At 50.3% G+C, this 27308-nt stretch overlaps 1 protein-coding gene and 1 long non-coding RNA gene across 3 annotated transcripts in view; both read left to right on the top strand.

Annotated features, from left to right (window-relative positions):
- INPP5D (inositol polyphosphate-5-phosphatase D) overlaps positions 1-27308 on the top strand; it is a 112765-nt gene that overhangs the window by 39952 nt on the left and 45505 nt on the right. Inside the window, exons 3-6 of one of the 2 annotated variants that reach the window (XM_040638913.1) lie at positions 7452-7602; positions 9824-9992; positions 13492-13632; positions 22746-22833. In XM_040638913.1, the coding sequence (XP_040494847.1) occupies positions 7452-7602; positions 9824-9992; positions 13492-13632; positions 22746-22833 (549 nt within the window). Of the gene's footprint in view, positions 1-7451; positions 7603-9820; positions 9993-13491; positions 13633-22745; positions 22834-27308 lie in introns of both variants that reach the window. The other variant, XM_008690547.2, reaches the window with a different exon arrangement.
- Positions 13639-18275, top strand: LOC121104753. Its single transcript, XR_005837074.1, has 2 exons — positions 13639-14153; positions 14240-18275. It is a non-coding gene; the product is annotated as an uncharacterized LOC121104753 (long non-coding RNA).

The raw sequence follows: 27308 nt of genomic DNA, 5'->3' as shown, positions 1-27308 counted from the left end.
ATTTTCCGAGCATTTCCTTGCTTTCTGGGCCAACGGATGTTCCAGGCACCGGACACCTTTCCCGCCCGGCCCCGGAATCAGCCTCCTCTCCCGGGAGCCTGGGTCTTCTTAGCGCCGAGTGGTATTTAGAACTGAGACCTGAGCCCTGAGTGCGCTCGCGGCGTCCGGGGCCTCTGTTGTTGCTCGCAGGCTGTGCCGGCAGACAGGGTGAGGACGCATGTGGGGACGCACGCAGGTGTGAACCTGCATCAGTATTTACCTGGATACAGGTGAAGGCCCCTTGAGGGCACCCTGACGTCCCCATCCAATATGACACTACAGACGGTTCATTCTAGCCTGACTGCTTTCACAGTGCGAAGCCTGGCTCCCACTTCTCCTGATTTCTCAGCATTTGCCTGTTTCCCTGTACACAGCCAGTCTCCCGCTCTGCTGCCCCTGGGCCCCTGGGTCAGGCCTCCTTCTAAGTTCCCGCCTGCGTCTTCTGCCAGCTGATCACCTCCTTGGCCCCAGCCCCCAAAGCCCCACTGCCTTCAGAGGAAGAGCAGGGAAAGGAAGCAAACCAATAAATAGGTTTTGAAGAGAAGAGGAGAAGGGGAGGGAAGGACTGATTGGCTTTTAAGGAGATACATCCTGGGGTCCCTCCTGGGCCATATAGCTGAAGAAGGATTTTTAGATCTCAAGTTGGCCTCCAAAGCTCTTCCCAAGCCTGCCTTTCCCCTGCTGTCTCCCTCATTAGCTGAGTTACTGAACCCAGAGATCTGGAGTGTCCTTCCTGGCCCCTGGCCCCTCCCTGGCTGTTCAGTCCAGCTCTGGCTCCATCCTGGCCCCTCTCCCTCCACTGCACCTCCCCAGGGTAAGCACCAGAGTGGGGTTGCCAGCATCCCCCCTCCTTCTATCCTGCCCTACATAGTAGCCAAAGTGATATTTCCAAAAACACAAATCCGATCAAGTTGCGCGCGCGCACACACACACACACACACACACACACACACATTGCAATGTCTTTAGTGGCTCCAAGTCACTCTTAGAACAAAATCCAAATTCTGCAAGGCTCCAAAGGCCCAAGAGATCCATGATCTGGTCTCTCGCCTTCTCCCTTCTTCACCCAAGTTGGGGTATGCAATTCTTATGGAAGAGGTTTTGGAGGGAGAAGGTGGTAAAGGATTGAGAACGACCCTGAGGGCAGAAAGGAAGCCTAGGAAAGAATTTCAGGGGCTGGCAGGGAGAGGGGAGGGCCGAGGCAGGCCCGGAAGGAGGCGGGTCTCCGCAGCGTACAGAGGACAAGGCGGGGGCATCCAGCCCCTGCTGAGCTGATGTCGGAATGGAGGGAACAGTGCTGGACCTCAGCAGCTTCGGAGCTTCTAGGGGCGGGAGGTGAGGTTCCAGAACACAGTGTTGGGCCTGGTCATTACTCCTGACCCTGCTCCATCGGCACGGTGCCTCAGCGGATGTGTGGGAGCCCCAGTCTGGGGGGCTTGGAGGCCTGGGCTGAATCCAGCTCTGCCCCCACCACCACCTCTGTGGCCTCGGACGCCTCTCCACCGTCCATAGGAAAACGGAAACAGTGACACCGACCACCCCAAGGCCCTCCTGGCCATTTCTTCACAGCAGCCAATGCTATGGTCACCCTGCTTCAGACCTTCTAGTGACTTCCTCATTGAACCTACATGAAATGCTTTGCTGCTGGAATAATGAGCATGGTTTGGGGTTTTTTTCCACTTCTTAAGACTTTTTCATCATTCGTGTAATTTCCACAATGATTGTATACACTTGTTCATTTAAAACACGGGCTGGCGGAAGCTTGAGGAGGGGCTGCCCTGCAGCAGCGGCTTCCTGCCCCCTCCGACTCCCGCTGGGCTGTCCCTCTGCTCCCTGTGCTGGCCTCCTCCTGCGCCTAGACCTCTTTCAGTTCCCCATTTAGATCCCAGACAGTGCCGAAGTTAGAGTTACCCCCTGGGAAAGTTGAGCCTGTCCAGCGCTCGGGCCTCCCTGCCCTGCTCGCCCTTCCTCTGGAGGGTGTCTGAGAGTCACAGCTATTTCTGGAAACACCACATTTCTCGGAGAGCACAGCCCTGAGCCTCCAACAGACCGGACACTCTGCTGACCTTTGTTGTAAAGACACTGGTGGTGGTATCTTCCCGAACCCTGGGGCCCCGGGCCAGCCGCCTTCCCTTGCTCTGACCCTCCCCAGGAGTATGGTACCTGAGTAAGCTCGGGTGCCACGCGATGGGGTGAAGCGGCCCTTCCCTGCAGGGCCTGGCTTGGCCATCTACAGCTCATTTCCTTCAACTTTCCTAATGTGAGGCCTATTGTATGCAATGTGCATGTCTCCCAGAACAGTGGTGGGGCCAGTCGCTACCCTTGAAGGGGCTTCAGGGACCGTATGAGGCAGAGCCAAGCAGGGTCCCTTTCCTTCTGGGACTTAGAAACTTGTGGGAAGGCAGGCACCGCTGAGAACGGTGGGGAGGGCTTTGTGGAAAAGCACCTAGAATTTTCCATAGACCTGGAGATCTTAATGGAGACAGGAGAAGAGAAAGATCTTTTGTTTCACAATCTGAACTAACCCCCACCGTGTTTTTTTCTCTGTGACTTTTGGTGATGAACATAAATTCACATCGATCCCACAAGTCCTGAAAGGCTCTGGGCCCACCCATTGTAAGTTGACAGGCTGACTTAACAGAGGAAATGCTGCTCCTTGCTTTTTCAAAATCGAGCTGTCTCTGATGTGCTCTAGATATCTGCTAAAGAGAGAAGGAGCCCATTCTTGATGGTAGGAGAGTTGCCACAGAGCAGAAATCCAGCCGTCCACAGGCCCCCCGGGGAGGGTCTCTAATCCTGTAGGGCTCACGTTCATGGTACAAGTGTAACGTGGGGCCGCAGGGTTTCTCTGTTTCAAAATGACTCGATAAATCTCTTCAGGAAGGCAGTGGCCGTGGAATGAGGAACAAAGTCTGGAGGCCCCAACCGTTGAGGATGGAGGGCAGCCCCCCTTCCCCGGAAGCGTGGCCGGTCCCCCTCCCGGTGTGAGCACTGCCTTAGCGGGCAGAGCACCCAGGCCTGCCTTCCCGCTGCTTCCAGGGGTCCCTAGTCACCACTGACTCGATGCGCTGAGGGTGTTCCGTGAGAGCCCACCTTCCCTCACTCCCCTGCGCTAGTTTCCAGCTGGGTTTGGTGGGTGGGAGGCGGTGAGGAGAGGGTGGAGGCGGTGAGGGTGCAGGACCTCCTGCCCTGGCCGTAGAAGGCCCCTACTCTGGCCAGACAGCCCTCTTGGGGTTCCCGTGCCTGCTGCTCCCCTGTGCGTGTGCCCAGGCTGGTAATGGCTCTCCTGTTGCTAGCTCTGGAATGCTGCTCCCCTCTTACTGGTATCCCTACACCCCGTCCGTGAGATGCTCCCCAAACCCCCTGGTGTAACGTGACATCTGGTTCCTGCCAGGACCTGCCTGATACATATAACAATCATCTTGTCAACATTTTGCATTTGAAAGTTGTTGAAAAGGCACCAGGGCTGCGGTCCTTGGGGGGGGGGTGCGGTGGTCCTCCTACTGCCAACACCCCTCCACACTGTTCTTTGCATCGCCCATCCCAGACCTTCATAGAGTCCTCTCTGACCAACTCCCCTGACTCTCATTCTGACCCCACCACAGCGAGTCCATCCAGTCACTCTTGCTGAACACCTCTGATTGTCAGGCCCTGCAGCCGCATTTGGGGGTACAGCACTAAGCAGAGCTGGCCCCTGACCAGGTGCATAGTAATGTGGATATGGATTTAACCAGGCCCCTACCCCCAAGGGAACTCGGTGTTCCTGCTGGCCCACGGTCAAGGCTCTGTTCCCCTGGAAGCCCGACACCCAACTGCCTACTCCTGGCATTGACTTGGCTGGGTTTGTGAGGTCTCCCCCAAGTCTGGCTGCCCTTTGAGCAGCCCCACCCCCTTGCTGGCCACCCCACCCTGCCTTCTTGGCCACCCTGCCCTAACAGAGAGCCTTTCTTGGTCCCGATTAGGAATGAGGACAGCATAGCTGGGCTGCTCCTTTCTGTGCTGGCCAGGTGGGACCTCCCACCACCCGTCTGAACGCTCCTCACCCCCTCACCCCACCCCAAGCCTGGGCCAGCTCAAGAGCTTATATAATCCTCGGCACTCTGACCTTTTTCTCTTCCTGTTTCTGTTCTAGAATGTGCTTTGAACATAAGTTCTTAAAGGCATCTCTGTGAACCCCTTCAAATCTTAGTGTCAAGATGCTGATGAGAAGAGCTCCTCCAAAGAGACCCTAACTTTGGCTAATTGGCACCCTGCCTTCCCCATTTCCTCCGTGTCTGTATGTCTGTGCGGCCTGTTAAGACAGGCTGCTCCCTGTGAGTCTTCACTCCAGGTGCGATCTACACACGTAGACCCTGCCTTCTGGAGAGCGCCCCATTGCTTCCTGGTGCTTCCCCTCATGAATGGTGGGGGAGGTGCAGGAAGGCACCCCTCCCCGAGCAGTGCTTTCAGTAGCTGGCCATTCATTGGCCTGCCTCCCATCCCCCTAAGACAGGCTGCTCCACCATCCTTGAGGTTTGGACTCAACCCTCACCGTCTACCTTCCTGGGACCATGGACCACCTGGGCAGCCAGCAGCCTCGGCTTGCCAGGCCCTGACTCCCTGGCCTCTGTGAACAGTCCAAGCACAAGCAGGGTCCAGCAGCTTTGTCTTGCCAACAGCGCCCAGCACCTGCTACGGGCTCCCAGGTCCCCCCGCCCACCTCCTGCCTCGCTGTGTCTGTAGGGATTAGATTCACGTTCGAGTGTCCTGTTCCTCTGCATGCTTAAGATACTGTGTATTTCATCAGTTCGAAGACGCTTGTTTTTTCACACTTAACATCTCTAAAATAAAATGTGTCCACACTTAATGGGGTATCATGGTTTATGCTTTGGCTTTTCAGGGCGATGTGTAAGACTGTGTGTCTTAGCGTCAGTGCATCTTAAATTCCCACGTCCAACGTGCCCCCTCCAACACACCTTCCTGGCTGAGACCCCTCTTCCACACTCGCACATGAGCTGCTTCACTTTGACTTTCCTTGGATGGTTTCATACCCTTTTCCCATATGCCTAGTGGCTTGACATCTATTAACTGTCAATTCTTTGACAAGATGACACTTATCACGGCTGCTTTAACAGAATTGAGTTCATCGATCTTGCGTCATGTCAAATTATTTTTGTTATTCTGCTCACTTTTGGTTTTGAACCCATTCTGGTTACTTTATAGAAGGCCTAGCTGCTGCTGCTCAGATATTTCTGGTTCAATAATGCTTGAAAGAGATTGCTTAACATGGGGCTTTGTGACAACAGGGAATTTATTGGAAAGAATTAAAAAAAAAAAACCATTGTTAAACTCTATACATTTACCTAATAGCTTAAACCACACAAACACACATACATAGCCTCAGTTAGAGATTTACATCTGCGCAGTGCGTATGCACACACAAACCCACTTGGAGAGACAGAGGCCGAGTGCAGAGCCCTGAGTCAAGGTGAAAGTCAGGTGGGTTCTCATTGAAGGCAAATGCACCCTCACTACAACCTGGGGTTAACCACCAGGAACAGGGGCTCAGGGACAGGTCTGAGTCCTGGTCTGTTCCCATATGTCTGGGTCTGTCCCTGCCTGGGTCATCGTGCCTTGTTTGCTATCCCAGTCCCACTTCCCTGGAGCCCTGAAGACCTCCAGACCAAGGCACCACCCCAGCCTCCCACATCAGTCCTAACCATGCCGGAGCAACAGGTGGCCTGACATGGAGGTGGGCAAGTCAGGACGGCCCAGCCACACTAAGCCCAGACCCTGTGTGTTCAGCGACCTGGTGGACTGTCCAACTCCCATCCTATTTGCCAGGTGGCCTTCCTTCCCACATGTGATCGTCCCAGCCCCTTCAGCAAGAAGGTAGCTGGCAGCCCCCAGGGGAGCAGTCGGGCCTCTAGTTTCCAACTCCTATGATGGCAGCTTCTCAACTCATTTTAAAATTCCATGACTGCTGGGGTACCTGGCTGGCTCAGTCGGTGGAGCATGTGACTCTTGATCTTGGGGTTGTGAGTTCGAGCCCCACGTGGGGTGTAGAGATCACTTTAAAAAACAAATAAAATAAAGAAAAAATTCTACGACAGCCATTGATGAGATGGTCGTGATGAAAGTGCCGGTGAATCACAGACACTTAGTGTTGGGACCAGGATTGCTGCACTCTGAGGCCAGGGAAGCCCCACCCAGGAGGGGGGTCCTTTCGGACCATCCCCGTACCCACCAACAGCCTGATCCCTTTCTCCTGTCTAACTGCCCAGGCTCACTGCTCGTCCCTGGGGCCCAGCTACAACTTTCCCCTCCACCTAGGGCTGCCACCCCACTCAACCTCTTCTTAGCTGGATCCAGAACACTGGCCTCACACTGTCCACCTTCGCCCTCTATTTCAGAGAAGGGGAGATGTCCAAGAGGCTTCTGGGTTTCTGCCTAGGCCAGAGGGGAGATGATGGTACCATTCCTTGAGTCAGAGAACACGAGGAGAAGCAGGGAAAGTAGTAGACAGGGAGGATGGACAGGACTTTGGCGCATGTTGGGTTAGGAGCTATAGGGCACAGCATTGATGAAGTGAGTCTCCTCCTTGCAGTTCTCCCATCCTGCCCTGCTGCTCAATGCCCGCTCGGTGTGGGCGGGGCCTCGGTGGGCGGGGCCTCGATGGGCGGGGCCTCGGTGAGGCGGGGCCTCGGTGAGGTGGGGCTGGCTGCCAGGGCCCATCTTGAATTTCTTGCTGGAGGGGCACCTGGGAGGCTCAGTTGGTTAGGTGTCTGCCTTCGGGTCAGGTCAATATCTTGGGGTCCTGGGATCAAGCCCAGCGTCCAGCTCCCTGCTCAGGGGAGAGTCTGCTTCTCCCTCTGCCTCTGTCCCAGCTTGTGCTCTCTCTCTCTTTCTCTCAAATAAATAAGTAAAATATATATATATTTTTTAAAGTTAAAAATGGGGTGCCTGGGGGGCTCAGTGGGTTAAGCGTCTGCCTTGTGCTCAGATCATGATTCCAGGGTCTTGGGATCAAGCCCCACATCAGGCTCCCTGCTCAGTGGGGAGTCTGCTTCTCCCTCTCCCTTCTGCCGCTCCCCCTGCTTGTGTGCCCTTTCTTGCGTGCTCTCTGTCTCTCGAATAAATAAAAATCTTTAAAAACAATAAAAAGAAAAAGAAAAGAAAAGTTAAAAAAAAAAACAAAGGAAAAGAATCTTTGAAACTGTCCTATTTGTGCCTCTTGCAGACTGGCGCCCGGGGCTGCTGGCTATAGGATGGGAGGGTGTGGGTGTGGTAGACAGACACTGCGTAGGAGCCCAGGGCTTTTTCTGGATCGAGGTCACTCCCTCGGCCTCGTTGGTCTCCGCTACAGATGGCCTTTGTGGTTAGGCGATGTCCCAGCAATTGAAATGTACTTCAGTTTGGGGTTCTGTCCTCAGGCATCCGAAGGTGTCCCCATGAGGTTCTTCACCAAGCTGGACCAGCTCATCGAGTTCTACAAGAAAGAAAACATGGGTCTGGTGACCCACCTGCAGTACCCTGTGCCCCTGGAGGAGGAGGATGCAGGCGATGAGCCAGAGGAGGAGACAGGTACGAGCAGACGAAAGGGAAGGCAGGAGGGGGCACTACAGGGGAGAAGTCCTGGGGTGCTTTTTTCGCCACAAGTGCTTGTAGATTAGGTGGGTCCGATTATCAGAGGGAGAGAGGATGACATGGTGACCAAGGACAAGTTAGGAAAGCAGGCTCTGGGGTCAGACAGACCCGGGTCAGACTTCCTGCTCCCCAGCTTCTTAGCTGTGTGACCTTGGGTAAATTACTTAACCTCTCTGAATCACAGACTTCTCTTAAGGAGACACTAAAAATAATATCTACCTCTCGGGGTGCCATCATAGGAGTCACCGAATGCAGAGCCTAGAGCCTAGCACACAAGAACACTCGTCAGTGCAGCCACCATCCTCACCAAAACAATCAGCTCCATTTCGCTGTAAAGAGAATGAAGGAGGACATGCGTGTACCTACTGGAAGGGCGAGAGAGGTGTTTCTTTAGATCATCTTTGAAAGGAAAATAAAGCCTCAGGAAAGTATGTGAGAGTCAAGCCTCCCCTCTAAACAGGGGGAGGCCACGGAGCAATCAAACAGGAGTCTGGCAGAGGAGGGCACAGGAGCCGGACCCACCTAGATAGCACCCTCCTTTTCACCCCAGAAGGTCACTTCCTAATGGAAAACCTGAGATACATAATTGAGCCCCTCACCAGGTCAGGGCTCCTCCTAAGTCCCAGGGCCTGGAAGCAGTTGGGCCCCCCAGGGTCACCCCCAGACGCGCTGAGATCCCTGGGCTGGTGCCTGCCTTTCCCTGCGGGCTGCTCCAGCCAAGTGCACCCCCCTCGGGCCTGCTTGTGGGCCACCGGCCCACCTTCCTCCCACCTTCCTGGAGACCCAGTCTGAGTGGCCGCCCAGCTCATTGGCTGCCTGGGTGGAGAAGGAGCATTGAGGAGAAGGCTTCTCTGCAGAGGAGGTGAGGGCCAGGCAGAGGGTTCTCAAAAGGACCGCAGCTCCATGGAGGCCGAGAGGGACCTAGGCAGCCCATGCCCCTTCTCACCCCTCATCAGAAATAGCCAGAGCTGACGTGTGCCCGTGTGAGCCCGGGTCACTCACTGGCTCAGCCATGGCCATGTGGCCCCCCAGCTGTCCCCAGATGCCCGAGCCTTGGCCTTGATGCTGAGGAGCCGTCCTGCAGATTCCCTTCACACGTTGCGGTCCTCCCCTCCCTCACACCTGCTGTCCTGGCTGTTCTGCCTTTCTGCATGGCCATCTGGAGAAAGACCCCAGCACCGTCCGTAACGGCCGGGAAGAGAAACCCAGTCTTGTGACTGCTGGCTTCACTTCCCCAAAGGAGGCACAGTTGTCGGCTTGAACCTGAGCAGTGTGACCGCCACCCCCACCCCCTTGGTCCAAGGGGTCTGATTTGGCTCAGGTCATCTCAAGGTGCTGCCGGTCCCCACAGGGCTCAAAACACACTCATACCGTCGCAAGAACCTCAGGCCAGGGGAGGATGAGAAGAGCTTGTCATCTAAAGAGAACATCCCCACGTGGCTCTGTGGCAGGGGCCCTGGAGTGGCCGTTTGGTGTAGGAAGAGGCTGGGGTAGGAGGTCGTGGACCCGAGAGGCTCAGCACCCTGCTGATTTGTGGTGTGTGCAGGACAGATGTTCTCCTAAAGGCAAATGGGCAGTAGTCCCTTCTCCCAGGTCGAATTCAAGTTGTTTGTTTTATATTTCAGTTCTCTGTGTGAAGGGGGCCCCTCACTTTCTTTTATTTGTCTCCTAGGGTCTGGCAGGGAGAGAAGGAACAGCAGAGGCTGGAGGGAATGCAGAGGAAAAGAAGGCCAGGGTGGGAGCAGGAGGAGAAGTGTGGCCTAGGCCTGCCTGCTTCCCACCCTTGCTCCCCCTGTCCTGGAACTGGGTCTCTGCCCCATCCAGGGCCCCAGCCTCAGCCCTCAAAGCTGGCCATCCTTCTGGGGCTGCTGGCCCCACCTGTCCAAGGCCAACAGCCCAGCTGGCAGGTGTTTGCTGAGCACCTCAATGGGACAAACAGTATCCCAGGGCCAAAGACCTCTAGGACCACGTTCCTGCCATCAGGCTCCCCCATCTAGTCAGGGAGTGGAGACAGGAGGACAGTGCAGGCACAGTGGCCTGGATGGACCTCTCAGGTCGGGAGGGGTCACTACACGAGGGAGCCCTCTGTAGGTGGGTGATTCTGAGAGAAGCTAGCGCTTAGACCACATGACATTTCTGCTCTTCTCTTGGGTAGAAGGTGTCCTGTCTCCACCCGAGCTGCCACCGAGAAACATCCCTTTATCTGCTGGGCCATGTGAGGCCAAGGAGGTCCCTCTCTCGAGCGAGAATCTGAGAGCCACCGAGGTCAGCAGGCCAAGCCTTTCGGAAACATTGTTTCAGCGACTGCAGAGCATGGACACTAGTGGGTGAGTCCCTGCCTGGCGGGCCTCTCAGCAGCCAGCCATCAGCACCACTACACCCGGGCAGCCCCCTCTGTGCTCACTCAGGGACGGCTTGCTCTCCAGGCCTGCCCCCTCCCACCCCACCGCCCTGCCTCCCAAAGGCAGGTCTGAGGAAGACCAGGTCACCCCTCTGCTGCCCGGGCAGGGGTGGCCGGCTCAGCTGCTCTGTCTCACAGGGCCCGGCTGCCTGGCAGGAGCTGGTGATGGAATGACGTGGAGTTTGCCGCTGCAGAGGCGGCCCTGCTCCAGGACATAGGGGCCTCCGCTGGGATCCCCTTCCTGGGGCTTGCCGTGAACACATCACGGAGATCTCTGCAGCCGTGGGATCTACTGAGGCAGATGGCCCAACGCCAGGAGCTGCCTACACTGCAGCCTGGACCTGCCACTCGGCCCTTTCCTGCTCTGGGCCCTCCGCCAGGGGGGGCCACCTTCCTGTCACCAGTAAATAGGCCAGCGCGGTATTTCCGCATGTGGTATCGACTGTGGTCTACACCGCACGGCGCTCCTTTCTTCGTGCGAGATGCAGTCATTCTACTACTTAAGTTCTCCTTACTCTGATCCCGAGCTCTCAGGATCGCGTCCCATAGGTGGGCCCACCCTGGCTCCTGCTGGTCCTGCGCGTGAGGTCCAGCACCTTTGCTGTACTCCTGTGTCTCTCTGAGCAGGCCCAACACTTCCCTGGCTGGATGGTGCCCAGTGGGAGTAGCCTCCAGGAGGGGTATTAGTTGTCTTGCAAACCACAGGCCCCGACTACCAGACAGGCTAGGGGGACGGTCTCAACGGGAAGGAAGCATGGTGAGCGGAACTGCGTCCCAGCACCCAGCACGTGGCCTGGCACAGAGTGGGCACCCACCAGATGTTAGTACCCAGTGACTTCCATGCATTAAAAATCTAAAAAGGTTTTTTTCGTTTCTTTGTGTGAGAAAAAGCGCCCCCCCCAAGAATATCCTACCGGCAGGGCTAATGCAATGTCTCCAGCTCGAAGGATCAGTTTGAGGGCTTCTCTCCTACCATCAATTTGGCAAAATACAAAGGAAATGCCTGAAGGTACACACAAGCCTCCCGGTTGCTAAGATACCTGGTGTTTTTCTAATTGCACTTTGAATATCCTTTGATTCTTCTCTAGGCCCACCAGGTTATATGCTATGCACACTCCTTGCATTACTTGGGTTCTTTATCAAATAGCTAAGCATCCAGCATTTTGAATGCATCAGTGTGTTACCATGACTACCCCACGGACATGTGTAAATAACAAATACTTATCAAACTATTCCCATTGTTCAGTTTCCTCGAGATTCCTCTCTCTCCAGGGGTAGATGCTAGATGGAGTGAGCTCCTTGGGGAAATAAGCAAATATGCTCAGATAGATGCCGCCAACTGCCCACTCCTCCCGACTCCCCGGCATCTCCTCCTCAGTCCCTCCTCTCCAGGAACAGGTGTTCTCTTGGGCCTCCAGGCCCCAGTGGGGCAGGACAGACGTATGCAGCCAAGTTCTGTGCAGCCTCGTGAGAGGGGCGGGGGGCGCCTGGGGGCTTGTGTGCTCTCTCGGTTTGGCTTCTCAGCTCACATGCGCTGTGGAACCCTCCTAAAACCTCTGCTTGGAGCTGGGGATGAGTAAATGGAGCACGGTGGTGGCATAGGGAAGCGGTGACACAGTGCTCGTTCTCAGTGCTCTTCTGGGTCCTGACGAACCGAGATTCTGCCTTGTGTTTGAAAGTCCATCTATTTTGCGTGTAACATAGCTTTTTACACGAAGGACTGCCTTTCAATTATTCTTTTTTTAAAAAAAAATATTTTATTTATTTAAGAGAGAGGAGAGAGAGAAAACACAAGTAGGGGAGGGGCAGAGGGAGAAGCCGACTCCAGGCTGAGCAGGGAGCTTGGGGGGGTGGAGGGACTCGATCCCAGGACCCTGGGATCATGACCTAAGCTGAAGGCAGACACTTAAGCGACTGAGCCACCCAGGGGCCCCTAGATTATTCTTAATTATAAGACAACCTGCCCAGTCTTTTGTGCAAGTTGATTAGATCTAATCAGTTAGGCCGTGGTTAATAGTTATTACAAGAGCGCTGAAGGAAATCAAGCTTCTCTGATGAACAGAGGTCACATCTTTATGTTAACACTCTCCTACAACGAACATCTTAACAAAGATAGATTCGTATAACAAGCTCTCGTGGTCTCAGAGTTATGAGTCAATAGTCATTAGAACCATTAAAATGTCTATGTTAATACCATGGGAGCAATTATGTCCTTTCTAGAAACAGACTTGGGCAGAAACTGGATTTTTAGGATGTCAAGACAGACCCAGAATGAGTGTAGATTAACGTTCAGTGTTAGGACGACGGGCATGTAAATCGTTTTCAATCTAAAGAAGTCAAAATGGCCAATGGCCCTTCTAGTCTCAAGAGCAGGAGCTTTTCATGCTTTCAAAGATCCTGCAGGAAAAAAACCTTTGCCCTCCAGCTCCAACTTGATTATACGTTGAGGCCAGAACAAAGATTTTTAAAGTTTGCAATAATTTTTTCACCCAGGTAAATCAACAACCTTCTGGCTCAGTTTGCTCATTTGTATAATAGGAAGGATCATCACAGCTGTGTCCTAACGGTTTGGGGACCAAAGGGGAGATGGGCTTGAAGTGCTTAGCAGAGTGAGTGCAGGGTTATGCCCAGGAAATACTTGCTGGGACTCTGATTTTAATCACTGTAGGAACAAAGACTCAGGTTACCCGGGCCAAACATGGTGCTGGGGAAGAGAATGTAGAGGGACCATCAGACCTCTGTGACAGCCCTGGTGCCGTCCAGCCGGGGCTCTGTTTCCGCGGGGCCATTGCGCGCACTGAGCTCGCCCGGCCTGTGTGTGCCTCGCCCACCCCGGGCAGCTGAAGGGGCTGGGCCAGACCCCGGAGGGCGAAGGCAGGGCACCTGGGCCCACTACCATAGTCCCAGTCCATCGCTTACCACACAGACTTCCCCACGGACCCCAGGACAGCTCGGAACGTCCTCAGCACAGGGCTAGGTGGCCTTCAGCCGTGATTTTGGAGTTGGTACGTGAGCTAGAGCCATTTGCCATCTCTTCACCGAGCATGCCTCAGCCCCCAGATGCTGTCTTTAGAAGAAAATGAGGTAGGGAAACAAGTCCGCTGACCGCTTCTCAAGTTGTTTTGTCTCCTTTGTAAAGGGTAAGCATTTCCAGCCAGTATCCCTTCCTTCCAAGTGTGGGCTTGGGGACAAGCCTTTATGGGTGGGTTAAGAGGCGTCCTTCCTCTCCCATCCTTTAGTCTAGCTCAGACCTGCTTCTCTAGCTATCAGTAGTAAGACCAGGGGCACCGTCCAGGAGTGCACACATGTTCTCTGAGGCACAGAGTCTCGGCCGGAGACTCTGACAATGAAGATTTCTTCTTTTCCAGTTGGTGTTTGTGGCCAAAGGAAGAGAAGAAGCCTGTTTCTCTTTCTGTTATTTTCAGGCTTCCAGAAGAGCATCTTAAAGCCATCCAAGATTATTTAAGCACTCAGCTCGCCCTGGATTCTGACTTTGTGAAGACTGGCTCCAGCAGCCTCCCTCATCTGAAGAAACTGACCATACTTCTCTGCAAGGAGCTCTATGGGTAATGGCTCTGTGGCTCGGGCGGCCCCTGGGGGCAGGGGGGCAGTCCCCAGCCAGAGGAGCAGCTCATTAATGTGACCCCTGCCCTCCGCCTGGCTCTCCAGATACCTCTGCCGTACTCAGAATAATTGGGCAGTTGGCAGGGTTTAGAAATCTTTGTGGTCGTTTCAAGGTTTTGTTTTCATGGTATTCGAACTGGGGCTTTTGTTTTGTTGGTTTTTTTTAAACTAAAGTGAATTTGAGGCCAGTTGCTGTGGGAAGGGGTGAGTGGGAGGACACTGCTGGCCCTTTCCCACTTGCTCAGGATCTAGCGGTAAGACTTCTGTAGCTAGTCGGCCTTCTTGCTGCAGCTTGCACATTGGACAAGCACATAAGGGCTCCAAGAGGAAATAAATTCAGCTCAGCCTATTTTCTGCAGGGTGGCCGATGTCCCAGGGCTTGCCTACCAGTGATGGCAGTTTGTTAAAGCCAATTCACCAAAACTTTCGTTTTCTGATACCGAATTCACTGAAAGACCAATTGGTAAAAATTCTGATTTCTTTTAGATTTTTAGGATTTTATGTTTTAACTTAATGCTAAAATTAATTTCAAGTTTAATTACATTTTAGTTGTTAGGGCAAAATTAAGGCCGCAGTGCTATCTGAAGAATTGACAACAGTCTACTTTAAATGCTTGGAAAAACAGAAAACACCATTCCAGAAGCATCTGAGAGAAATCCTAAGGAGCCAGAAGAATCCCATCATAAATGAAAGGTCAACATTTTGGTTGGAAAAATAGCATTTTCTGTGGGTGAGGCTTTCTTGGACTATATACCATTTCGTATTTATAAACATAGAGCAGTTTCAGAACTCTCTTGTCAATTTCTCTGGGGCCGTATCCATCTTGGCTTAGTTAGTATGCAAAAAAGAATCTTTCATCATCAGTAATCAAATTGAACTTTCCTCGTAAAGGCTCTTAAAAGCACAATCAGTACGTTTGGTAAATTTAACAAATAATTTCCTTGACAAATGGAGCAGTCATCAAATTGGCCAGTCAGGTCCCATTTCAATGAATTGGCTTTCAACTAATGCAGTTTCAGCCAATTGGACCCAGAGCCGTCATTTTTAGAGATTTCCTTGGAGAGATATTTTTCCCTTTGAAGCTGTAGTTATAAATCATGTATCACTCGGGAAAACACATACACACGGCACTTTCTTTTTAAGAGACACGGTTTCAGGGACGCTTGGGTGGCTCAGTCGGTTGAGTGTCTGCCTTTGGCTCAGGTCATGATTCCTGGGTCCTGGGATTGGGTCCTGCATTGGGCTCCCTGCTTGGCGGGGAGCCTGCTTCTGCCTCTGCCTGCAGCTTCCCCTGCCTGTGCTCTCCGTCTGTGACAAACAAATAAAATTTAAAAAAAGAAAAAGAAAATTTAAAAAAAAATTAGAGACACGGTTTCATGAAGACTGGTAACAAGCCATTTGTGTTCCAGTGGAGGTCCTGTTCTTTGCTGCTTCCTTGTCCAGGAGGAAATACCCCTCTTAGTCTCTCCACTGGCCTCCCCCAGTCACCGGATGCTTCTCCCCCCACTGACCCGCACTTTCCTGGATCTGGGTCACCTTACTTTATGGACACAGCAGATTCGCCCGCGTGCCTACCTCTCCGTGTTCTTGGAAAAGCTTCTTTTGGCTTGCAGCTTATCTTTATTTACGGGATAGTTAACTTCTAGCTAGAATTAGGGACACGGTAATGTCCCCTGCACACCTGCCTGTCCTCACCCTCAGAGGCAAAAGCATAGCCAGGCTTAGAGACTTGGTTAACTGGGGGCTGGAATTTTGAAAATCTTACATAGAAACAGTTATGTTTCCCAATCCCTAACTATGAACTTGTTGTTTTCAAACTGCTTTGTTTGGAACAGGGGTTCAGTTCATTCATTCATTCATTCACTCACTCATTCACTCATGCAGTTATTTACTTAACAAATATGTATGGAGGGCCTCCTCTGAACTCTGTTCTGGGTACTGGATACAGTCATGAACACAATGCACAAGCTTTCTGCTCTTTTAGACCTTGTCGGAGCGGATGTCTTAGTGAAGGGCACCATAGTAGATTACGTCTGTAAATAAAGATAATTTTAATAAGCATCGTGAGAAAATAAGACAGGCAGAAGTGACAGAGACATGGGGTGGGAGGGTCCCAGTGTCCTCTGTGGGTTAAGGAGGCATCTCTGAGGTGGTGATGGAGCTGGGACCGTGGTGATAAGGGAGAGCTAGCCATCTAGCACTTTAGCAGACACATGTCAAGAAGAAAGATCCTGAAGCAGGAATGAGGTCAGTCTGCAGGGAACAGAAAGTGTGTGGCTGGAGCATAATGAGGGAAGGAAAGTGTTAGGAGCAGAGCTCGGGAGAGGCAGCCATAGGGTGGGCCAGACCCAGGATGAATTTTAGTTCAGTCTGAATTTTAGATAAATCCCAAATACTTTTTTAGGATAAGTATATACCATACAATACTGGGATATGCTTATACTAGTAAATTATCCATCATTTGTCTGAAATTTAAATTCAACTGGGTGTCCCGTGTTTTATCTGGCAATGTCAGGCAGGAGCCACAGAATGTGTACCTCACAAGAGTGTAGAGAGTTTAGAGGGTCCTGCCACGATCCGAGTTCTGGCAGTGGTGACCCAAAGTGGGAGAGCAGTTCCGAGCTTGGGGGTTGTGATGTGTAGGCAGCTATGAGCAGGGAAGGCAGGGATCTATGTCTGTTCTGCTTCCTGCTGAGCCCCAGGTTTGGGGACGGTGCCTGGCACATGGGAATGGCTGATCTCAGTTAAATGTGATGACCCAAGGGCGTGGGGGCATGCAGGCGCTGAGAGTGGTGTGACGTGGGGTATATGTGGATGGTGGAGCAGGCACACTTGCTGCCTGTTTGGGTGCAGGATCTGGGGAAGAGGAATGGAGGGTGACCCCTGGGTTTTTGGTGGGAGCAGCTGAGTGGATGATGATGCCAGTTCCTGAAAAAGTGGAAGTTGAGGAGGAGGGCGTGGAGCTATGGGGAGGTCTTCCTCCGAGCTATTAGGCATCCCACCAGCTGAACCACCAACCGCGAAGTTATGCTAGAACTTTCGAGCCCCGGACACCTCAGAGCTGGGTCTCCATTTGGGACTCATCAGCCTGCAGTTGACACTCCAAGCCGAGAGACAAGTGGGGTGAGGTCACTGCAGGGGGAGAGTGAAAGGAGAAGGGGGCCCAGGCTGGACGTTTCTATGTGGGGTGCAGGAGGAGGAACTGGAAGAGGTGACTGGGTCCATCCACTCAGACCGCCTGGCCTGACAAGAACATTCCTAAGTGGGAAGGTCACAGAGAACCGAGGAGTGAGAAACCGTGCAGGAGCCTCCCCTGCAAAATGTCCTGCCAAGTGTGTGTGTCTGAATGTTCACGGCACAAAGGCTCAAGGAAGATTTGGAGCTCCAAGTTAGATTCTCTAGAATCAGAAACTTTTGAGGAGAAAAAAGAATAGAGAACAAAGTCACCAGAGTCTGGAAAAAGATGGTAACCCTTGAAATGGAGAAATGAGAAGAACCCCAAGCGGAATTTTAAAGTAAAATGTCCAAGTGTGGAAGAGGGTATTTTATCTGTTAATGAGAGCGGGGTTAAGATTTTTTTTTTCCTGACAAAGAGCGCTGTTGCATGCGACAGGGGTGGGGGGCAGAGGGAGAGAGAGAATCCCAAGCAGGCTCCACACCCAGCACGGAGGTGATTCAGGGCTTGATCTCATGACCCTGAGCCAAAACCAAAAGTCAGACGCTTCACTGGCCTAACCGACTAAGCCACCCAGGCACCCAGCGGTTAAGATTTTAATGGACAAATAAACCCGAAACAAAAATACTTCACCAGCCTTATAACTGCTTCATTGGAGACCATAAAAATAAACCCGTATTTTCAAATCAAATCTGAAAATTAAATCACAAAACAGAGCAGAATGTCGGGGAAGTATATGTAGAAAACCCAGGAGAGCTAACTAAGCATAGGCGAGGAACGTGTGATAAAAAAATGGACAGTTTTTGGAAAGAGGGCATTGAGATTCAACTAAGTTCTGGTAGGTGGGCTCTCAAAGAAGCAGGGAAAAACGATGCATAATTGATGGGAAATATAGAAAAGAAAACATTTTCCCCAGACTTGTAAAGGACCTAAATCCACATATGGCAGCCTCATGAAGGTCCAATTAGCAGAATAAGCAAAGAGCAGCATCTAAATCTCTTCTTACCAAGTTTCTAAAACACAGGGGAAGGTGACTTCAGAAAGTAAAGAATTACAACAGCACCATTTCTTTTAAAATTACAATATTTAATATTATTCACAGGGCCTGACGATATAAATTCCAAAGTAGGTATCTCCAAGGAGAAGACTACAGACCTGGGATTAACTGACCTGGTTGTCACTCAAGAGCACAGGGCGTCTTTGCAGATTTAGAAAGAATTGTGCAAATGGTCTAATCACATGCATAGGTTTACTTGAAATAAGGATCCAAGAATTTTTTTCCCCTGGAATCTTATTAGAGTGCTGTGATCTTAAAAAGAAGAACCCAGCAGCTTCCTGAGCAGCTGGATATGAATACACCCAAAGCGAAAGTGTTCATTTCTGTGCTCCCAGAATGCAGTGTGACGAAAATAGAAATAAATAAGAAAACTAGCCACAACCACCCAACCACCTGGACGCTTTTAGATGGCCTCCTAAATCACAGCTGAATAAAAGAAGGAACTGACCCAAGGAGAGCCTACGTGGGGCGGAGGTGGGGGGCGGAGTAATCAAGCCACTCAGGCGACGGCTGTGTGATGCTGCCAAAGCACCATTTGGAGGAAAAGCCGTAGCTTGAAACGCTCCATTATGGAAAAGGGAGTACAATAGTGAGTCAAACACACAAATTGAATCCAGACCGCGAGTCTCTTGAAGGTATCATGGGTCATGTCCTAATCGCCTAGATACTTCCCACACCCAGCAAAGTACCCGAAACATTTTGTTTACTCAATATTCACTCACGGAGGTTGAACCAGTGCGGGATTCGTGCCACCTGGTGCTATTCCAGGGGCTGGAGATAGAGCAGCGAATTAAACAGGCTTGAAGAAATCTCTGTTGAGCAAATAAACAATAGCAACAACTGGCAAGGAAGAGAGCAGGGGGGGGAATGGTAAAAACAAAATCAGAAATAAATTAGGGGAAAAGTCAATTACAATTTTATTTCATTTTATTTTTTAAAAAGATTTATTGATTTATTTTAGAGCGTGCAGAAGCAGGAGGAAGAGGGGCAGAAGGAGAGGGGGAGGGGAAGCAGATTCCCCCCTGAGCCGGGAGCCCGAGGCGGGGCTTGTTCTCACCACCCTAGATGACAACCCAAGAGTCGGTGCTTAACAGACAGAGCCACGCAAGCACCCCTACAATTTTAAATATTAGAAAGTAAGAGATTTAATCATCTGCATTAAAGACTTGCAAATCAAAGACACAGTGCACAAATGATATGGCTACAAATCTTCAAATTACACTTAAATGGAACAGATGTTTTCCATACAATAAAAAAATTACCACGAGTGCCCTCCTTTGAAGTTTCAAGAAACAAATAATGACCGTCATCTAGAAATTATTCCTGAATGACAAAAATCACCTAATTTAATCATCAAGAAAAATAGGATTCAAATACAAAAACCTAATCAAGATAATAGCCTGAAGTAAAACTGCATCCAGTTTCATTTATTAATATCAATGTTTAATATTTCAACAATGTTTTAGTAAATATAATTTAGTAATATGAAAAATGGAGTCTTGGGGCACCTGGTTGGCTCAGTTAAGTGTCTGACTCTTTTTTTTTTTTTAAAGGTTTTACTTATTTATTTGACAGAGAGAAAGCACAAGCAAAGGGAGCAGCAGGCAGAGGAAGAGAGAGGCAGAGGGAGAGGGAGAAGCAGGATCCCTGCCGAGCAAGGAGCTCGATCCCAAGACTCCAGGATCGTGACCAGAGCCAGTGGCAGACGGTTAACCCACTGAGCCACCCAGGTGCCCCATAAGTGGGTGACTCTGGATCTTAGCTCACGTCTTGATCTCAGGGTCGTGTTGGGCTCCGCCCTGGGCGTGGAGCCTACTTTAAAAAAAAAAAGAAAGAAAGAAAAACGGAGGCTTTATCTAAAAACTCACTTCAAAGAAGAGTCAACACAAAGAAAACACCATAATTTAGTAGATTAAAAGATGAAAGAATCATTTGCATAGGCGTCCTAACAGATGTGTGATTAAAAAAAAGTCATTTCTTTCCTTCTGTCTTTTTTTTTAGAGAAGGAAGGGAGGGGCAGAGGGAGAGAGAGAATCTCAAGCAGATTCCCTGCTGAGCGCAGAGCCCGACTGGGGCTCAGTCCCAGGACCCTGAGATCATGACCTGAGGCGGGACCGAGATGCTCAACTGACTGAACCACCCAGGCACCCCACAAAAAAAGTCATTTCTAATTTTTTAAAAAGCCTTAAAAAAAAAAAAAAAGGATAGAAGGGTACCCCCTTACCAATGCAATAGGTGTCCATGTAAAACCAGTTACGGCTGACAGGGAAACAATACAATCATTCCATTAAACATTTTAACAAAGGAAAATAGATGCCCTTTATAACCCGATTTCATGCTGTGTGGGAATTTTTTGCCAAAGGAAGAAGAGAAATGGAAGCAAAGAATAGAGAAAGCAAAAGTTAGGAAAACAACATCACATCAGAGCATTCCTTCTGAGCCTGGAGTTCTGGGTTGGGCAAAGCGGCTTGTGCTGGCTGAATACTGAATGAGAATCTTGGGGAAATGAACTAACTTGCTGAGAACAGGGCAGCGGTGGTGCTCCCTCTGGGAGGGCTTGGACAGGGGCTCTGAGCCCCTAATGAGCTGTCTCTGTGGTATGACCTACCCCAGGACCGCAGTCCTCTCAGTCTTGGCCCCCTGGGTTCCCTTGAGCTGGTGGACCCTGCCAATGTTTTCTATGTCCCCAGACAAATCCTTTCTGTATGACAAAGCCAGTCCTTCTTAAGCCTTCCAGCTGAAGTCACAATGTGTCATTGGTCATTCTGACCCTAACCAACACGTCCAGACACATCCGGGAGCCAGTCAGGTTTCTCAAAATTTTATAAAGTTTAAAAATGCAAGGAAAGCTAGCATCCTTCTTAGAAAACCCTAAGGATTCAGCTTGTGTATGTGTATTTGTGTTTTTAGGGTCATATTTTGAAAAAGGAGAATGGTGAGGGAGACCTATTTGATGTTAAAGCATCAAATAGGAATTTCTTTTTTTTCCACCAGAATTCTTTTCTGACAATGGGGATGAACAGATGCTAGAGCTCTGGAGGAGGGGATGGGGAAACCCAGAACCCAGTCTGCCCCACACTCCCCCTGCCCTGCAAGTCAGCTCCCTCCACCCCATCCTTGGTCCCCAGAGGAGAGCCACGTGTGACCCCCTTCAAAGCCAGGAGGCTACAACACCATCCCCAGAAACTGTGAGACATTGTAAATCTGAGATCATGACATTGCCTGGTGCACGCTGGGAGCTCTGGATTTTTAGTTAAATGAATGCTATGGAGCCTGGAAACAGATTCGACCATATTCAAGAAGAGCTCATGCAGTGGACTAGCCCAAGGGAACGATGGAAAAAAGAGCAGGTGCTGTTGAGTGAGACCGAATAGCAATACAGAGAAAGATGAACTTAATTCCACCACGTATTAAAAAAGAATTCTAGATGAGGAATTAAGAATGTATAATATCAACAAGAAAAACCCATATATAACTCTAAAAAAAGCAAGTGAGAAAGCAACTTAAAATGAGCAAAAAATTGCCCAGTAAATACTGATGATAAATTTTTAACTAACGTAAGCAAAGAATTACCAAGGAAAAAATGAAAAATAGAACAACAAAAAATGGTAAGGTGCTTTACAATGAAATCCAACCCGCCTAGGATGACAGTAACAGAATGGAAAAAAAAATCCTTACAACATCTAGATTAAATAAAAAGGAAAGCAGTGTGTGAAGAGTTTATACCGATGCCTAAAAATTCTAACAGTTTCCAACAAAGAGAAATACAGTAGAAAGCAACCATGCAGAAAAATATTTAATGACAGTAAATTAAAGACATTCAATCGATGTATCAATATTGAAATGCAATGTTATCCCCACAAAAAGAGAGAAGAAAAGATCGTGGACAGAAAGCAGACAAACCGCGAATGAGCAGGGTCCAGCAGTGCCTGAGGCCGTGATGGGCACCGTCACTCAAAGGCTCAGCAATATTGATGGAGCCCTAATCTCTGCTTATCATAAAACTGTCATTGGAAATAAGAAAGTAATAGGAACAATCTGCTCAGAGCAGCCTTTATTTGTAATCACCAGGATCTCAAAATAACCCGAGTATCTGGCAATGCATTTTCTCAATAGACTGTTTTGAAACCATTAGAATGTTAAACAGGTAAAGACATGAAGTTTTGGGTGAAATAATAAATGAAAAGAACTCAGAATTGTCTGCCGCTGTGCTTACAACAATGTGCAAGCAATAGAGAAAGACAGGAGGGAACAAAGCATGGGTAAAGCTCTGGGGTAGGAGTTGTGGATGAATTAGACATTGAAAAATCTCTCCAGGCGTCCACCTCAGCGGCAAGGAGGGGATTTGAACCAGAATGCTCTGAGGGCCAGCACAGGAAGCCCCTGGGGCACGCATTTAAAATGCAGATTCCAGACCAAATCTGGTTGGGGCCCAGAAATTTGCATTTTTAACACTCCGGTGTGTTTGCAATTCTTATAAACACTAAAGGTTGGGAACCGTGGCTTACTCAGTGATTTCAAAGTAGTTTCGGGATTCTAGATTCTAATTATCTGCAGGCTACGAGTCTGGCTAACCAGAGGCAAATCAGGTCTACGCCTCACGACTCCACTTCGGTCGGGGGTGGGGGACGGGAAGAAGTGGGGGTCTCGAGGGGTGGGGGGTGGGCCAGCACTGGCAGGCCTGGATCTTTGCCCGGGCTTGTCCTCCTGGGGAGGACCTCTGCTTTGCCAGCTCGGGTGTGACCGTGCTTCCAGCTGAAGCCTGCGATGCCTCATCCGGGTCCTCACTAATCCTTGACCTTCACCTTGTCCCCTGCTCCCAGCGAAGTCCTCCGGACCCTCCCCTCCCTGGAGTCTCTGCAAAGGTTGTTTGACCAGCAGCTCTCCCCTGGCCTCCGTCCACGGCCTCAGGTAAAGGCTTTGGGGTTGAAAAGGCGAGATTGATCAACCGGGGTGGGGGTGAGGGGTGGGGGATAAGGTAGCGGGAGTCCCCCACCCACTCCTGCCCTGAGTTGGGTAGACCACCAGAGTATGGGATGGGGTTGGGGGGGAGCCTCAGGACTCTGTTCCTCCAGTAAGGCATTTCCCCGCTGCCTGATTCTGATTTAAGGAATAAGGGTTTCAAATTCCGCACCATCAGCAGAACTAGTTAGTGCTGAATAGGAAGCAAGGCAGGGCCTTTTTTTTTTTTAAATCATTGCTCCCTGGAAACTACTAGAAGAACGTGAGGTGCCTAAATGCTTGATCCTACCTCTTGCCCCAAAAAGAACAGGGTAAAGGTGCTCCCTGCCCACCGGCCCCACCGGCTCACAGTCTGGTAGGCGCCAAGGCCGAGTCATCCACTAAGCAAAGGTCTGTGTATTGAAAGGTGTCACCAGCAAAAGTAAAAAGCAATGCGAAAATGTGATCTTTTCTCCACGGAAAGTACTTGCAACAGATATAAGGGACAAAAGAGTAATATGTTAACAACAAAAAACCTCCTCCAAATGAGGAAAAACAACCCAAGTTTTAAAATGAGGAGAGGTTATAAAAAAGGCTGTCTTACTGAAGAGGAATGGGAATGACATATATATATATATGTATATTGCAAAAATATATATATATTGAAAAGAAGCTCAACCTTACCTCATTAGTAACTGGAAAATGACATTCATAGCGGGGAAATCTCTTGGCTTTCAGATGGGCAAAAAGTTGGTTGGTAAAGTTAGGGCTTGGCTTGGGTTTTGGGGTCAGGGACTCACATAGGTTCACCGCTCTGCTCTGTTGCTGGCAGTGGGGGAAAATGGGTTTTCTGAAAGGCCCTTTGTCCACCTGCAGTGACTGCTAAGTGCACGCATCCTTCAAGCAAGCAGTTCTTATGTAGGCAGCTGTCTTAGGGACAGACACATTTATTGCTTATTGTGGCTTTATCTCTAAAAACAAAAAGCACTGGAAACCGCCCAGACGTAGAGCTGGTTGAGTTGGTTAAAGTAAGCTGCGGAATTCTGTTCTAAGGCGGGCACACTGATCTGGACAGATTCCCCAAGGGGTACTGCTGGGCGGAAAAAAGCAAATGGCAGAACAATCTCTGAACGATGACACACGTGTGGAAATCAGACCAGAAGGATTTAAACCCAAAGGGTACTCTGGTCACAACACTGGGGGGATGGGACAAGGGAGAAGGGGCGGCCAAGGGGGACTTGAGGCTTAACCAGACTGTTTGCTGGAGGGTTTTCTACTGAGAAAATATCTATGTGCTATTTGTACAACTTAAAAATTCACCCAGAAATTAAAAAGGTAATTTTGCTTTCCTTGAAGTGAACGATGAAACGTTAATTTCTGGGAAAGTAAAAGCAAATCTAGGCAAATCAGGGGCTCTGCCAGACACTAACATTTAAATAGTTCGAACAGAAGACCACACACCCACATCTTTGAAATAGATCAGAAGAGGGCGAGGGCCCCAGAGAGTTAAGCCAACCCACCTGCCAGCCGGTGTTTACTTTCAGTGACCAGTGACAGGACGGAGCAGGGACCCGAAGGAGGGTGGCATCAGACATGGCTGGAGAGAAAGGGTTCTCGTTCCCATTCTCCCTTATGAGACCCTGACTCATAAAGAAAATGCAGAGAGGTCGTTCTTGATGCCTTCAGAAATTCACAGATCGAGGAGGGGGTGGCAGGCCGCCTGAGGTAGAGGAAAGATCAGAAACAGCTGACCCCAGTATCTGACCCGCCCCCACTGGTCCTTGTTTTCCTCATCTGTGAAATGGGCAGAGTGTGTCCACCATTGCAGGGTTTGCAAAGGAGTAAGTGAACCGGCCTGTGTGAGACATTGACTGCCGTACTCTGCTGTTATGTGGCCCTGCCCCTTGGGTCGGCAACACAGGCTGGGGACCCCAGGGCCCCTGCGTGGAATTTATCTGAGAACTGATGGGAGCTGCAAAGTGCAAGGTTATCAAAAATGACTGTGGACCTCGAGGGCTGGGAGAGACCTGGCTCAGCCCCATGTGAGAAAGGAGAGTCGTTAACCTTGGAACCCACATCCTCCCTTTAAAAGGGCAACTAAAAAGCAAAGTAAAATAACTGGGCCAGTTCATGGGAACTCACAGGTGTCACTCAGGCCAGTTTGCTCACTTCTAGGCTAAGCTGTGAATCGTGTCCTCAGCCTTGATGTGAGTGACATTTGGGGCCAGATTATTCTTGGTTGTGGGGGACTGTCCTGTGCATTGTAGGATGTTAACACCTCCTTATTTCTACTGCCTAGATGCCACGAGCGTCCCCCCACTTGTGACAACCCCAGATGTCTCCAGACTTTGTCAAATGCCCTTTGGCAGGCAAAATCGCCATCAGCTGAGAACCCCGCAGTTAGACCTACATTCAAGTCTCAGGTCTACACTAGCTGTGTGACCTTGGACACGTTGACGCACCACTCTGACTCAGTTTCCCCTCCGCAAAACAAGGGTTAGAAGAATCTGTTCATGCGAGGATTAGATGAAAGGCTGCATTTAAAACATGCTTGGCATCACATCACAGAACTCATCCCGATCTCCTCTGTGTTCTGCCTGCTGGAGGCAGCAGTGCACGCAAAGCTCCGGCATTGTGCTAATACCTTTTGTTCCAAGAACAAACTCCCTGTTTGTCAATAACTTCCTTTACACCTGGTAAGTTTTTGCCAAACCTGCCTCATAAGACACAAACTCAAAGGAGAGGGCAAGATGCCAGCCTCAAACTGCAAGGTGACTGCCCCAGGTACCAAGCAGGTCATTAATTCCAAGTGTCTGAGAGGGAAAAGAAGAGGTTGGATCTGGGATCTTTTCAATTCTTTATGAGAAAGACCACCCAAAGCCAAGGGATCCTGAATTGCCCCACCACTGACCAGCTGGTCTGCTCCACCCCTACCTGAGTCTCCCTCCATTCCATTTCTGGTATCTCGTTCCTTCCATACCTTGAGGCTTTCCCCTCATCAGTGATAAGCACAGGCTGATTGGGAGCTTTGTTCAGGAGCTGGGCAAAACCAAAATAGTGAGAGAAAGTGTTGACAAATATGATGTGTCTGAAGTGTTGACGAAGCTAGGACGGTTGCAGGAGGGGGTGATGGGTGGTGGTTGGGGGTGGTCACGGTGGCTTGTTGGTGCCGGTGCAGGTAGTACATTCAAGTAGCGGGGGAGGGGGCGGAAATTTGAGGTCAAAAGCAAGTGTAGCCTGGCTGACTTACTAAGCAAGGGGTGGGGTAAAGGGACTTCACCTGGTTGGTGATAACCCTCATTCCATTCCATATGCGTGTCTGATTTTATCATCCAACTTCTGAAAGGCAGGGATGGTATCATGAATTCCACATGTGTGACCACACATCTGGCACGGAGTAGATGCTTTGCAAATATTGGTTTTGGGAATGAACACTTGAGACTGTGGACTGGGTAGGACTTGCTTATTGTGGCTTTGGTCACAGATGACCACGATGATGGTCATGGATTCAAGTCCTGCTCTGCCATTCACTAGCTGTGTGACTTCAGGCAAGTAACTTCAGCTATCTGGGCCTCCTGTATGGGCTGAACTTGACTGAGCACCTTCTTGGCCAGGTGCTATTCTAAGCATCCAGGTCACAGCACTGAACACTGTCCTCATGGTCCCAGTTCTCACAGAGCTCACGTTCTAGCAGGGACAACACAATGAACAAAGACATGACCAAGGTGATTGATAAGAAACAAAGCAGGATTTTTTTTTAAGATTTTATTTATTTATTTGACAGAGAGAAAGAGATCACAAGCAGGGGGAGTGGCAGAGGGAGAGGGAGAAGCAGGCTCCCATCCAAGCAGAGAGGCTGATGCAGGGCTCGATCCCTAGACCCCGGGACCACGACTCAAGCCGAAGGCAGGCACTTAACCAGCTGAGCCACCCAGGTGGCCCAAAACAGGATGGTTTGATAGAGATGCCCTGGTGGCTACTTTAGCTAGCGTGGTCTACCCAGGTGACCTCCACATCTCTGGAAATTCCTCAGGGAGTATAGCTCAAGGCCACGGGCTGGGCAGAGGTGAGGATGGCTAGGGATGAGGGGGGTCCTTATACAGAGTCTTAGAGGGCAGCGTAAGGAGTCTGGATCATTTTCTCCTAATGGTGAGTTTCCAGCAATGAGATGTCTATACTTTGGAAGTAGAGGAGGGGCAGTGCAGGAGTAGAGGTAGGGGGAGCCAAGGTCATAGTCAAGGCCAACCCTAGAATTTTGTTTAAGCACCTGAGTGGATGAGGTGCGAAGCAATTGGAGAAACAGGTTTAAGAGGGGAGATGAAATGAAGGTTTATTTTTTGGCTACGATAATCCTGAGGTGACTACAGATAGCTCCGATTTTCTTGTCTGCAAAGGGGAATAATCATAGTACTGAGCAGGTGAAATGAGACCGAGTATGGAAAGGG

The sequence above is a fragment of the Ursus maritimus genome, unplaced genomic scaffold, assembly GCF_017311325.1.
Source record: "Ursus maritimus isolate PB19 unplaced genomic scaffold, ASM1731132v1 scaffold_1, whole genome shotgun sequence".
Lineage (NCBI taxonomy): Eukaryota > Metazoa > Chordata > Mammalia > Carnivora > Ursidae > Ursus > Ursus maritimus.
The sequence above is the reverse complement of the archived record's forward strand: the minus strand, read 5'-3'. Positions and strand labels throughout refer to the sequence as shown.